Source organism: Scyliorhinus torazame, chromosome 3, assembly GCF_047496885.1.
Source record: "Scyliorhinus torazame isolate Kashiwa2021f chromosome 3, sScyTor2.1, whole genome shotgun sequence".
Taxonomy (NCBI): domain Eukaryota; kingdom Metazoa; phylum Chordata; class Chondrichthyes; order Carcharhiniformes; family Scyliorhinidae; genus Scyliorhinus; species Scyliorhinus torazame.
In genome coordinates this window covers 21,342,919-21,356,336 of record NC_092709.1, presented here as the reverse complement: position 1 = coordinate 21,356,336, position 13,418 = coordinate 21,342,919, and the positions used below count along the sequence as shown (strand labels likewise).

Genomic DNA, 13,418 nt, shown 5'->3' with positions numbered 1-13,418 from the left:
GGCTACTCCATGGGATAGAGAGGAGGCCGGAGTGAGCTCCGGAGGTGCCACCATGATCTGGCGCTGCCAGTCCTGGAGGCCCACCGTCATCTGAACCATGGTCTCAATGCCCTCATTGGCGCACTGAGAAATGGGTGACATCCCTCAGCGAGGTGAGCCATGTCACTCACTGCCTCGGTCATGTCCCTCTGTGACTGTCAGTCAGCTCTCGATGCCCTGACCCATGGCCCTTTGTGACTGGGCCAAGCTCTGGAGCATCGCAGCAATGTACACGTGGGCCTGGGAAATGCCTGTCTGTGACTGGGCTCCCCCATCCTGCGCCTCAGCCGAGAACTGCACAGTGTGCCCCAAGCCCTGAACTTCCTGACACATGGTTCTGACATCTCCTCCCAGGCCCACTATGGACACGTCCCTTTCAGTGTGGGTACTACGCATCATTGGCACCATCTCCTGTGCCTGAAGGTGGCTGGGTTCCTCCAGCTGGACTTGAAAGGACTGGAAGGTTGCTGACACTCCCTCCTGCAAATTTGGGCTCTCTGCTTCCACCTGATGTGGTGCACACCAGAGGGTGAGCCGGGCGTCTGACCACTAACACTGCCCACTGAGGTGATAGTCGCTGCAATAGTGGATGGTGAAAATGAAAGCAGTGCCTAGTCATCGGTCTTCTCCGGATGGTGCTCCGGGATGTTCTGAGGGTCTGGATGGATCCCGCAAGACAAAAGACATGGGGGAAGATCTTGGGAAGGACTGGTCTGTGGGAGAGGGGTGACTCACTTGCTATAGGGACATCTGCGTTGCATTTGGACTCACTTTTTTGACACATGCTGAACTCCGTTGCAGCCATTGCCCTCTCCTTGGCCTCCCCATGAGTTGCAGGATCCTTTCCTCAGGGGATCTTGGACCCAGACGCCTAGGATGGCTCCTCCTGTCTGTAGTGATATGTATATATAGAGACATCCAAAGAGTTAATGACTGCACCTTAGTGTATCACAACCACTAGATGGCAACACTAGATTCCTGTATAACTATGAGAACTCAAAGGATCTTGGGTCTCTTCGAACCAGGAGTGACTAGACAGCGGAGTGTTAGAGAGATAGAGCACAGTATAGTTAGCACGTGCAGTTTGAAATAGTTGATACTTTATTCTGAATTACTTGATTACTAGTTTTAGTTTTGTAGAGAGTATTAATCAATGCGTTATTTATTAAACCCATATTGTTTTACGTTGAAGATTGGTGGTTTCTTGAGAATCACATCATCAGACCATTCTGGATAGATAAAGCAAAAAGTAACAACATATTACTAAAGAGTAATATAACACTGTCCTCTGGCACTCCTGCCATATAATGGCCACTTTATCCTTGAGGACACAGAAAGGACATCGTGAGACGCTGGGACATGAGTTTCATGGAGGGTTTGTATCTGGTGACATGTGTCTGCAGGGCTCCTGGCCAAAGAGGACAATACAGGTGTTGGCGGTTTGTGGAGGGTGGGATGTAAGGGAGAGGCAGGCAGGTGGGGTATTGTTGGCCTCTAGGGGATTGGAGGCAGATGTGAGGAGTGAAGGACGGGAATGATGCCAGGGTCACAGGCGTGGTTACTCACCCAAGCTGCTCGAAGGAGGTCGTTCATCTTCTTATGGCAGTTCCATGCCGGTCCTCCTGATGAGGATGGCAGCACAGACCAGCTCTGCCACCTCCACCCAGGCCTTGTTCAAAACGGCGGGCTTGAGTATCCGCCCCACCCTGGGGAAGAGGGTGTCACTCCTCTCCTCAACAGTGTCCAGCATTCGGTCTATCTCTGACATCAGGAACCTTGGAGCTGGTCTTTTAGCAGCCATCTTCTTGGCTGAAATGACAGTCTTTGCTGAGTGGAGCGCTTAAAAGCTGCTCCCGCTTGTCAGGCTCTGAACTCGACTCCTGACGCCCGCGAATTAGATGCTAGCAGGGTCGGGAATGGGGCGGGCTGCACTTGGTCTGCACGCTTGCCCATTTGTATGACATGAATCGCTCCTGGCCAGCGTTCCTAGCGGGAATGTGCAGTTCCCGCAATTCTACACCGGCAACATTCTCCAGAATGGAGAATCCAGCCCCCTGTCTTTTCAGCTTCATTTATTTATGGCTTGGTTCCCAGTTGATTATCGGCACTCTTTCACAGGTAAGCGTCAGAGAATTGGACTACCCGACGAGCAGAATGGCTAAAAGAAAACACAGCCAATCAGGGCTCTTGCAACACATTTGGCTCTGTGACTGCATCGCTAGTCGTCAACTGAGAACGGCGACCATCCAATCTCCCACAAGTGTCACAGTCGCCAAATGCCGTGATCCCATTCGTCGATCTTCGGGCACTTGACCAGAGTCGATTGTCAGGTGGGCGGGTGAAACCGATGGAAAGTCTGAGGCCATCCACTTTAAATCAGAGAAAGACAAGTCGGAAATGGTGCGAGAGCAGGAATTGTGAAGGTCAAAAAACAAAAGCAAAAAAGGAATGGGAATAGTTCCAGCGAGGAGTTATGTAGATAGATTGGAGAAGTTGGGGGTGTTTTTCTTGGAGAAAACAAGGTTTGATCGAGGCATTCAAGATCATGAGGGGTCCAGACAGAGTGGATCGGGAGAAACTGTTCCCACTCGTGGGACAATCGAGAACGAGAGGGCTAAGACTTAAGGTAATCGGCCAAAGAAGCAATGGGGCTATGGGGAAAATGATTTTTCATGCACCGAGTGTTTTAAGATCTGGAATGCGCGGCCTGTGAGTGTGGTGGAAACAGGTTCAGTCGAGGCATTCAAGGAAGAATTGGATTATTACCTGAAAAGAAAGAACGTGCAGGGTTACGGAGAGAAGGCAGGTGGGAATTGCCCCAGAGAGCTAGCACAGACAGGACGGGCTGAATGGCCCCTTTCTGTCCTGACATAATTCTGGGTCTGCATGGAAACATATCACAAAACGCTAGTGTACGGGTACACAAAGTATGGACAAGGCTAAGGGAACATTGGCCGCTCTATCCAGGGGATTGGAATTCCACAGTGAGAATGCTTCACTTGTCTCGTACCCTGATAAGACCCTAGTTAGCATACCGTACGCAGTTTTGGGCACCGCACCTCAGGAGCCACTTTGGTACACGAATTCTTCAGAATAATACAGGGGATTAAAGGTTTGAATTCTGATTACAGGCTGCAAAGATTTGCCCTCTGTACCTTTGAGCTCAGAAAGTCAAAGAGCAATCCGATTGAGGTCCCTAAAATGGCAAAGGGCTTTGATAGGGTAAACGCAGTAAGACCATCCAGAATGAAGAATACATAATCTGAAATTTAGAGCTGGGCCATTTAAAAATTGATGCATTTTTTCCACGTAAAGCAAGGTTGAAATCAGGAACTCGCTCCTGATTTCCCAAAAGGCTGTGGACGCTGGGTGAATCGAGATTTTCAGGCCTGAATCCGATGGCTTGTTGTTGGGTCAGGACATCATGGGGTATAAAGCAAAGGTGGGCAGATTGAGTTGAGGGACTGATTAGCCATGATCTAACTGAAGAGCAGGACAGCCCAAGGTGCTGCTGCTTAATCCATTCTTCTGGCACCATCAAAATCCCTTAAAAAGATTGAGAGAGCTCGGATTCAGAAAGTGTTTTATTGCATCCTCAGAACATCCCAAATTGTTTCACAGCGAATTAATTACTTTTGAACTGTAGCCACTCTTTCAGACGTAAACGCAGCAGCCGCGTTGTGCATAGCAAGCTCCCACAAACAACAGCGAAACAAATGACCAATTAATCTGGCTTCTGTGTTTTGTCTTGAGGGATAAACGTTGACCATTAAACGGGGAGACTTATTCAGATAATCCCATAGGATTCTTCCCATCCACCTGAGAAAGCCCGCTGCTTAACGGTTCAGAAGGAGGACATCCTCCAACAATGCAACACTGAAGTATCAGTTTAGCTTATGTGGTCTAGACACTCAAGTGCTGCCACTGAGCCAAGGCTTGACTTTGCATCTATGGCCTTCATCTGCCAATCGTTTGTGTGGCGTCGGTTTTTTTTCTGTCCTCATTTTGAACTGGTTTAGCTGAAATTCTATACACTTCTCCAGGATCCCCCTGAACTAAGGTCAATCCCTATCGACCCCATCAGCTCCCTTTGGTATTTTAAGCAGAACACCCCTTCTCTCCCTCGCCTCGAGAGAACTTATCCCAAAGTTCCGTTCATTGCTCAGTCCTTCCATCCCAGTTATTGTCCTATTATCTAACAGAAAGACTCCATTCCTGAGACTAAGTATCGACGCCGGGGCAGGATTCGTGAAGTTCTACGGCAGCAAAACAGGCGCCGCACCTGCATCAATTCATTGACTGTTGAGGGGCGCCACGTGGTGCACGATCGATTTCAATGGTAAACGGTGTCGGATTCACCTGGGTCGGGGTTGGCACCCGAGAGACTAGTCAGCTGCAGTTGCGGATTCACACTCCACTCCCCATGCACACGCATTTCAGCCAACAAGATGGCACTGATTGCGCAGGAGTGCACCATCCCGTTGATGGGTCAGCGGGGGCTAGAGGGAACCTAGGGTGGTGGCCTGGGGGTTACCCATACGACCTGTGGCGCTAAGTTCACAGTGGGCAGGCAGCGGCGTGCGCAGCCGCATGGCTGCCGGCAGGCTGCTGTATTGGGGTTCTGTGCCCAATGCACGCCAACCCCACAACCCACCTCCTGGCCACCCCCTGCTACTCCCCGCAGCCCTGGCAGAAGCCCCCCCACCGGCCAGCGGCACAACTGTCAGTACACCATGGCAATGTTGAACACTTTCCGTACCCCCTCTCTTCCCCTCATCAGCCATCGCGCCTGTTTTTGAAAGCACAAGAGAACCACGCCATCGGGAGTTACCCCTGCTGGAGGCAGCGGATCGCGGAGACCCCAGAGATTAATGGGCCAAGCCCGCTATTGTATGCCAATGTCGTTTACTGTACGTGCGGAGTGGAATGCATTGACGCAGTTGTCGAGGCACCGGCGAATTGCAATTTGGCTTGAACCCGGCGTCTGCCACGATTTCGGCGTCAAAACCGATTCTCCGCCCAATTGCCTTTCCTGATTTCGGCATCGGCTGACGGAGAACCCTGCCCCTGTTGCGTCAAAGTGTTTCACAATCAATGAAGTACTTTTTTGAAGTGTAGTCACTGTTGTAATGTAGAAAACGTGGCAACTAATTTGCACACAGCAAGATGCCATAAACAGCAGTGTGATAATGAACACATAATTTGTTCTTGCAATGCTATTTGAGGTTTAAATATTGGTCAAGGCACTGTGGAGAACCCCCTGCTCCTTTTTGAAATGGTGCAATGGGATCTCTTGTATCCGCCTCAGAAGGTAAATGGGGCCTTGGTTTAACATCACATCCCTAAGACAGTGCTGCACTCCCTCAGTGCACGGGAGTGGGGCAAGAGTCCTGACTCACACCTTTGCCTATAAAGGTCACTTGGCCATTGTATTCATTTTAAATTGGGACACCAGAATTGAACACAATAACAGGACTTTTACGCCCCACCCATTGAGCAGATGGGGAGGGGGTATAAAATCAGGTGGGGGGAAGGAGGGCACTGTGTCCATCATCTACCACTGCTGCTGGTATTTTACAAGTGTCGGGTAGGTGTCAGATGGCTTACCCACCCTTTGGCTACAAAAGGGTTTCAATTGGCCCATCAGTGACCACTTAATGGTCTCCTGCCGTCACTAGTGTCTCCACACAGGTGGAAATGTCCATGGCACTTAGTGGGGCTGCCAGGTAAACCCTGGTGGCCTGGCTATGGGCTCCGAAAGGAGGGGCCCTCTTGTTGAGGCACCTTGTGACCAACAGGAGCGCCCCACCCCTTGAAGATTATCGCCACCCTTGCCTCTTTCACCTCCTGGCCGCGTGATCACACTGCTCCACACACCTCGCTGAGGCCTGTCTGACTGGCTCTGTCAAAGCCACCTCCACTAACCTTTGAGTTGGGCCTCCATTGCTGCTCTTCATGGAGCACGGGCTGCAGTGCCGGTAGTGTCCCCTGCTCTGGGGCTGGAGAGATGCTGTCCATCTGATACCCTGGCAGCTCTTGGGGGACCGGACCACCCCTCAGATGGTAGTGGAAGTTAGGTGTGGTCAGCATATGAGGGGAATGTGATTCAGTCTACCTCACTTTTACTACCCGATAACACTGCTGTGAAGTGTCGTGGGGCACCTTCCCACATTCAAGGTGCTGTTCAAATGCAAACTCTGTTGCCATCTTCTGTTTGTGTCAATCCCATCGAGGAGACAGGAGAATCCCTTCTGCAAATTCCTGGTCATGCTGGTTTATTGGAGCTGCAGCTAGCCACTCGAGCAATTTGCCTTCCAATATGCTGCAGCCTCAGAGGTGATCCCCCTATTGGAACTGTGCAACATTTTTTCCCTTTCCATCAAGTGCCATGGTGTGGTCTCTGTGACTGGTAAAGTTAAGAGCTGAAGGCCCTAGAAGCTGGACTGCGACGGTCCAGAGTCATTCGTTTAAACTTTGTAGTGACGACCAAAAGCCTGAACTAACGATTCAGATAACATCCAAACCCACCCATTCTGAACACCGTGTACTTTGCAACTGATTCAGAAATGAAAAGCTCTGTCAGGAAAAGTAACAGAAGCTGTTGGATTGCGGGGAAACCCAAACTGGTTCACCGAAGGGGGAATGAAATCTCGTCCCAGCTGGCCAACCAATCACTCCCATCCCTTGGCTTTCTCCAATCAGGCCTCAGTGAACCCACTATCATCGCCTTATGGCAACTAGAAACGGGCAATAAATGCCAGTCTTGCCAGGGATGGCTGAGAACATACCATCTAAGAAAGGCAAATTACCAAATGACCTCTATCTTGATGTAGATTAGCGATTGAAATGGAACTGGAAGGAGGGCAACCCTGAGGCAAGGGACAACCAATAGAGGTTGAGAATAAATCAGTGAATCACCGCCCAGTGACAAGTTGAGAACAACCAATGCCGGGAATGAAACTATGAGCAAGAAGACTTTAACAAGGTGCTGGGACAGGTCTAAGACTGTAGGATGAGGGTGAGACGTGTCGTGAGGAACAAGCCGTGGTGAGATGATGATCATCTGTCAGCGCAAAGTGAGAAGAGATAAGATTAGGAGATAGTGATTAATTTGCGGGGGGGGGGGGGGGGGGGGGGGAAATTTTAAATGAAATACTGGGTATTAAAACTCAGAGAAGCATCAATGCACCGGACATGTTTTCAAATTGTTGTCACTGTCTGGTTCAAAGGCAATCGAGTTTTCAGAGAAATGGGAATTTCCAAGGACATGGCTTTGTGAATGCGGCTTGGCTTCTGTAGAACCTGTTTGCAAATCCAATGGTTGTATGGAGTCCTCAGATTTTCATAGGATTCCCTACAGAGGCACAAGACTTTATGTCCATGGGGAGGCAGTAGTGCATATGGAATATCTCCCGTCTTTTCTAAGTAAGATTCTGCTCAATGATCCGCTCACTGGACTAGTAACCCAGAGACCAAGGATAATGCTCTGAGAAGTATTTCCATTGGTTGGGGATAGCAGCAATCAGTTTGCACGCAGCAAAGCAAGGTCCCACAAACAGCCATATGATAATGACCAAATAACCTGCTTTTGTTTTTGTGATATTGACTGAGGGGTGAATATTGGTGAGGACTCCGAGGAGAATGCCCCTGCTCTTCTTCAAAGTGGTGCCGACCTGTTATATCAAAATTAAAGGACAGCGAAGGCCTCAGTAACACCTCATGCGGCAGACAGCCTCCGTAATCAGTGCAGCATTAGGAGTGCCAATCTTAACCCCACGGTCATGTCCTGAGTTAAGACGTGAACCCACAACCTTGCGAGCCAAGCGCAAGATTTTCTGCCCCGTTTTTTGGTGGACGAGAAAATCACCGAGGGCGCACAGGTAAGTCCAACTCCCTGGGGTGGGGATCATACACGGCAGTACCTTGGCACTGCCCCCAGGCACATTCAGACCCCGCTCAACCAGCATGACATCATGGGACCTTCCATTTTCTTTCTCTAGTGTTCAAAAGTACGTCAGGGAAACCCAGCGAGGCATCTGGGCGGGCTGCTGTCTGCTTTAGACAACACTTTGAAGAAAAATGTAAAAGTTGAGTTTGATATGTTGCCAGTAATCTTTAGTGTTATGCTGTAATAATATTTAACAGTAATAAAGTGTTGATTAATGGATAGAGAGACACATTTGCCGCAAATGCATAATGCAAAATAATATACGCCCTGATTCCCATTTCAGGAGTTTATTGACACAAATGTTGAGTGAGGAATTGATTGTTAAACTTGTCCAAGCAAGACATTGACAGAGGTCCATGCATTGCACGAAAAAAGGTAGCCTGTAGGAAGCTAATGTAAACTGTGTGTATAACCTGTAATGTCCTGTTATTTAACAATGATTGCTTCATAATATCGTCACAGCAGCCCGTTGTCTAGCATTGAACTCCAGTACCAATGACCTGTAAATGAATAAGTGCCGAGTTGTGGGACTTTGATTTATCTGACCTGGGCGGAAGAAGGTGTCAGGTGCTACAAATCCCAAACAAAAGCAGCCACTTCTGAAAATGCTCAGGCGGATGGACGGAGAGGCCACACCTGTGGAGAGAACAGACGGTCGATGATCCAGGGAGACGTCAAAGCAATGCTTTGATAGGGGGTCAACATTTGAAACATTGGCCCACTTTTTAACTCTATTAAGCGAGTAGGGTTGAAGAGAGTTCGAATCAAGCCCACTCTCTTCTGCTTTCAGCATACTTGGTGCCTGACCTGCTGAGGGTTGGCAGCATTTAATGTTGAGGATCTGGAGACTGGGTGGTGCAAGGGAGTTATTGTATCAAATGCCAGAGTAAAATTTCCCCCATCTTAAATTTGCATCGTGCCATAACCTTTGAAGTTGGGTTCTAAATACAGGCTCATCCAAATGGGATGAAAGGGTCGGATTTAAATAAAGTGAACCTAGAGCAGGGTTTGTTAGATCTCACATTGGCCCAGTTCCCTTAGAAGATGCAGGTCCACAGCAGAGAGCTGCAAATAATTAGTCCAGATTGATATAAAATTAGCATTATCCCATGTAAATCAATCATAATTGTACTGGGACAAAAGCAAAACCTTAGTCACATTGCGAGAGGAACTTGCCTATTTTGGATAATACATACTCAGGATGGGTGCACTGATATACAAAATTATGGGGAATTTTGAGTTAGCAAGCCAGGAGAAATGCTTTCCTCTGGTGGCACAGTGGATAGAACTGCTGCCTCTCAGCACCAGGTACCCGGGTTTGATTCCGACCTCGGGTGACCGTGTGGAGTTAGCACATGTGCCTGTGTGGGGTGCCTCCGGGTGCTCTGGTTTTCTCCCACAGTCCAGAGATGTGCTGGCTAGGTGGATTGGCCATGCTAAATTGTCCCTTAGTGTCCAAAGATGTGCAGTGTTAGGTTATGGGGTTACGGAGATTGTGTGCAGGAGTGGGCCTAGGTAGACTGCTTTTGAGACTCAATGGGCCGAATGGCTTCCTCCTGCGCTGTAGGGATTCGATGGATTCTATGAAAAAGTCTAACCAGAGGTTGTGGGTTGAAAATAATGTAAAAGTTCAGGGTGGAAGATAGGTGCGCGAGGTGCGCGGGAAGCCCAGCAAATCATGTCCACATGTTTTGGGCATGCCCGAAGCTTAGAGGGTTTTGGCAGGGTTTTGTTAAGGTATTGTCCACGGTGCTAAAAACACGGGTGGTGCCGAGTCCGGAGGTAGCGATCTTTGGAGTGTCGGAAGATCCGGGAGTTCAGGGGTCGAAAGAGGCCGACGTCCTGGCCTTTGCCTCCCTAGTAGCCCGGAGACGGATCTTATTAATGTGGAGGGACTCGAAGCCCCCGAGTGTAGAGACCTGGGTTAGTGACATGGCTGGGTCTCTCAGTCTCGAGAAAATAAAGTTCGCCTTAAGAGGGTCAATGTTAGGGTTCACCCGGAGGTAGCAGCCTTTCGTCGACTTTCTCGGGGAAAATTAAAAATGTCAGCAGATGCAGTATTCCAAGGGGGGGGGGGGGGGGAATTTTCAAATACCGTAATAAAATATCATTTAAAAAAAAGAAACTAATGTAAAAGAACAATAAGGAAATTAGGATAATCACACGCAGACACATTGTTTAAGATCTTGAACCCATTCTCTGAAAGGGTGTTGCACTCAATATTCAATAAGGACTGCTAAATCACAGTCGGGCATGTATCTGAAGTGAACTAATTTGCAAGGTAATGGGGAGTGTGGTACCCTCAATAACGACGCTTAGAGTGTAAACAGTAAAGAAGGCTTTAATAGACTAAGAACTAGGCTAGAGCCGAGACGTGTGCTAACTGCTGCACTGCCCACAAGGCGACCCCTTATATACGGCTCACAGATGGGCGGAGCCAGAGGCGGAGTTCCCAGGGTTCCAAGCCCGGTCTTAAAGGGGACATCACCTTACATGATGACAAGGGTACAGTGTTACAGTAACCATTCATCACAGGGAGAAAGTTGGGATGTGGGATTAATTTGGACAACGCTTCTAAAGTGACACAGACACGAAGAGTCAAATGATCTCCATCGGTCATGTAAGGTTCTGCCTCTGACTCAGCATCACTCGGCAACAGTACCAACCGTGATTAAATTGATTGGACAATGTGCCGGACGTCCACATTTTCAGCTCTCCTGGGACTCGACTTCTCCTTACATGAACCGCAGGCTGACCACTGCAGCAGGGGAAGCCCTTGGTCAATGATTCTTTTCAATATTCAGGAAATTAGCTTCTACCTTCAGGCTCCTGAAAAACTATACCATTCAGCCCCATTCCGTGAGAATCCATCCTCATTACTTCCCAATCCCACATATGGGTGTAACTCCCGACTCCCTGCTTGAACTGCTATGTTGGCACATAGAACATACAGTGCAGAAGGAGGCCATTCGGCCCATCGAGTCTGCACCGACCCACTTAAGCCCTCACTTCCACCCTATCCCCGTAACCCAATAACCCCTCCTAACCTTTTTTGGACACTAAGGGCAATTTATCGTGGCCAATCCACCTAACCTGCACGTCTTTGGACTGTGGGAGGAAACCAGAGCACCCGGAGCAAACCCACGCAGACACGGGGAGAACGTGCAGACTCCGCACAGACAGTGACCCAGCGGGGAATCGAACCTGGGATCCTGGAGCTGTGAAGCCACAGTGCTAACCACTTGTGCTACCGTGCTGCCCAATGGCATCTTTGGATTGCATAAAATAAAAAAGGCTTGTATTTATGATCAAATCAAATCACCCGCCTGACCGTTATTTGAACAAACATTATCGAGAAAAAAAGAATTTGGATTGACAAAGCCCCACCCACAACCTTCGGATGGCCCAAAGCAATTTACAACCACTGAAATAGCTTTTACGTATTTGATTTTAAATTCATTTCTGGGATGTGGGCGTCGCTAGTTAGGCCAGCATTTATTGCCCATCCCTAGTAGGAGACACAGCAGCCAATTTGCATACAGAAAAATCCCACAAACGACAATGGAATAAGTATCTAGTTTAATGGCTAGTTAAGGGATTAATGCCGGCCAGGACTTCAGAACAGTCCTGCTCAACAAATAGTGCCGTAGGATATATTTACACCTACCTGAGATGGCAGGTTTAACATCTCATCTGATGGATTTCACCCCTTCAGTACTGCGCCGAGTTCAATGACATGTCCAACCTTATTGTCAGCAGTTTGAACACAACCTTCTGGCTTGCAGGCAAGAGCTACCACATTACCGAATGAGTAATTTGCTGCATTGGCAAGTGATTTATCTCGGTACCATTTATAAACGGTCGCACAGTGGTTAGCACTGTTGCTCCAGGGTCCCAGGTTCAATTCCCGGCATGGGCCACTGTCTGTGCAGAGTCTGCAGGTTCTCCCCGTGTCTGCGTGGGCTTCGACCGGGCGCTCCGGTTTCTCCCCGCAAGTCCTGAAAGATGTGCTTGTTAGGTGAATTGGACATTCTGGGTCGGATTCTCCCATTCAGCGGCAGAGTGCCCACGCCGTCGGAAATGCCGTCGCGTTTCACGACAGCATGAACGGGTTGCTGGGAGTACCGATTCTGGCCCCTATAGGGGGCCAGCACGGCGCTGGAGCGGTTCACGCCGCTCCAGCCTCCCATCCCTGCGCGAACTGTGCGTCGCGGGATCCGCGCATGCGCAGTGGCGCCGGTGCCAACCCGCGCATGCGCGGTGGCCTCCCTCAACGCGCTGGCCCCGACGCAACATGGCGCGGGAGTTCAGGGGCCAGCGCGGAAGAAAATAGGCCCGGGGAGCGAGCGGCCAGCCCGCCGATCGGTGGGCCCCGATCGCGGGCCAGGCCCCATAAGAGGCACCCCCCGGGGTCGGAGCCGCCCCCCTCCCACAGGCCGCCCCCCGACCCTGTGCGCAGAGTTCCTGCCGGCTGCGACCAGGTGTGGATGGCACCGGCGGGACTCTGCCTTTTTAGAGTGGCCGCTGGGTCCATCCCGGGCCGAGAACGCGCTGGCGTCAATGGCGTTGATTCTCCGCGGCCGGCGTTAGGGCGGCGTGGCCTGGTTGCGGGGATTCTCCGGCCCGGCCCCGGGCTGGGAGAATCCCGCCCACTGAATTCGCCCTCTGTGAACCCGAACAGGCGGCTAGGTGACTTTCCCAATAACTTCCTTGCAGTGTTAATGTAAGCCTCCTTGTGACAACAATAAAAATTATAGATTATTATGCTGAGGGTTTTGCACCAGCAACTGTTTATATTTATAATAACCTTTCCATTTTTTTTTCAGGGAAACAAAATACATTCTCAACGTGCAAAGCAAAAGCAGCGGCCTCAGGTCCACTTCTGGAGATGGAGGCGTGCTGACAAGCTGACCTCACCGCACGTGCCTGCCGTCCGCTCACCATCACCGGAATCCAAGTCTGCCATGACTTGCATCGCAGGCAGATGTGTGGACACTGCGATATCACAGTGATTTCTTTGGGACCCGCTTTGGCGCAGAGGGACACTTGCTGTTTAACAGGACAACGCCCCCCCCCCCCCCCCACCACCCACCCCCAAAATCTACACTGCACCCAGTTACTGGCCGAATTCCATCCACTTTCGCCAACCAATGTGCCATTTGTATTTATCTTTCACATTTTGGATTACCACCTATCCTGTACAAGTTAACTGCTACTCAGTAGGCACTCTTCACGACCAGCAAAAGATGCAAACATCACTGGAAAATACTGCAGGTATCAGACACAGAAAATGACCTCTTTGGCCCTTTAAGGAAAATGTAAATGATTTCACTTTTTTCCTCACTGAAATAATTTTTAGCCCATTTATTATCTCACTATTTTTTCAGCTCTCCGTGTATATTTTCAGTGATGGTTATTAAGAGATCAGGAA

The 13,418-nt window shown here is 49.6% G+C and overlaps 1 protein-coding gene across 2 annotated transcripts in view; it reads left to right on the top strand.

Annotated features, from left to right (window-relative positions):
• The window catches only part of lef1 (lymphoid enhancer-binding factor 1), a 188,191-nt gene extending 175,143 nt beyond the window's left edge, over window positions 1-13,048 (top strand). The window contains exon 10 of one of the 2 annotated variants that reach the window (XM_072495389.1): window positions 12,814-13,048. In XM_072495389.1, coding sequence (XP_072351490.1) covers window positions 12,814-12,890 — 77 coding nt within the window. In that variant the 3' untranslated portion in view covers window positions 12,891-13,048. The remainder of the gene's footprint in view (window positions 1-12,813) is intronic. The other variant, XM_072495390.1, reaches the window with a different exon arrangement.
• The last annotated feature ends 370 nt before the right edge of the window (window positions 13,049-13,418 follow it).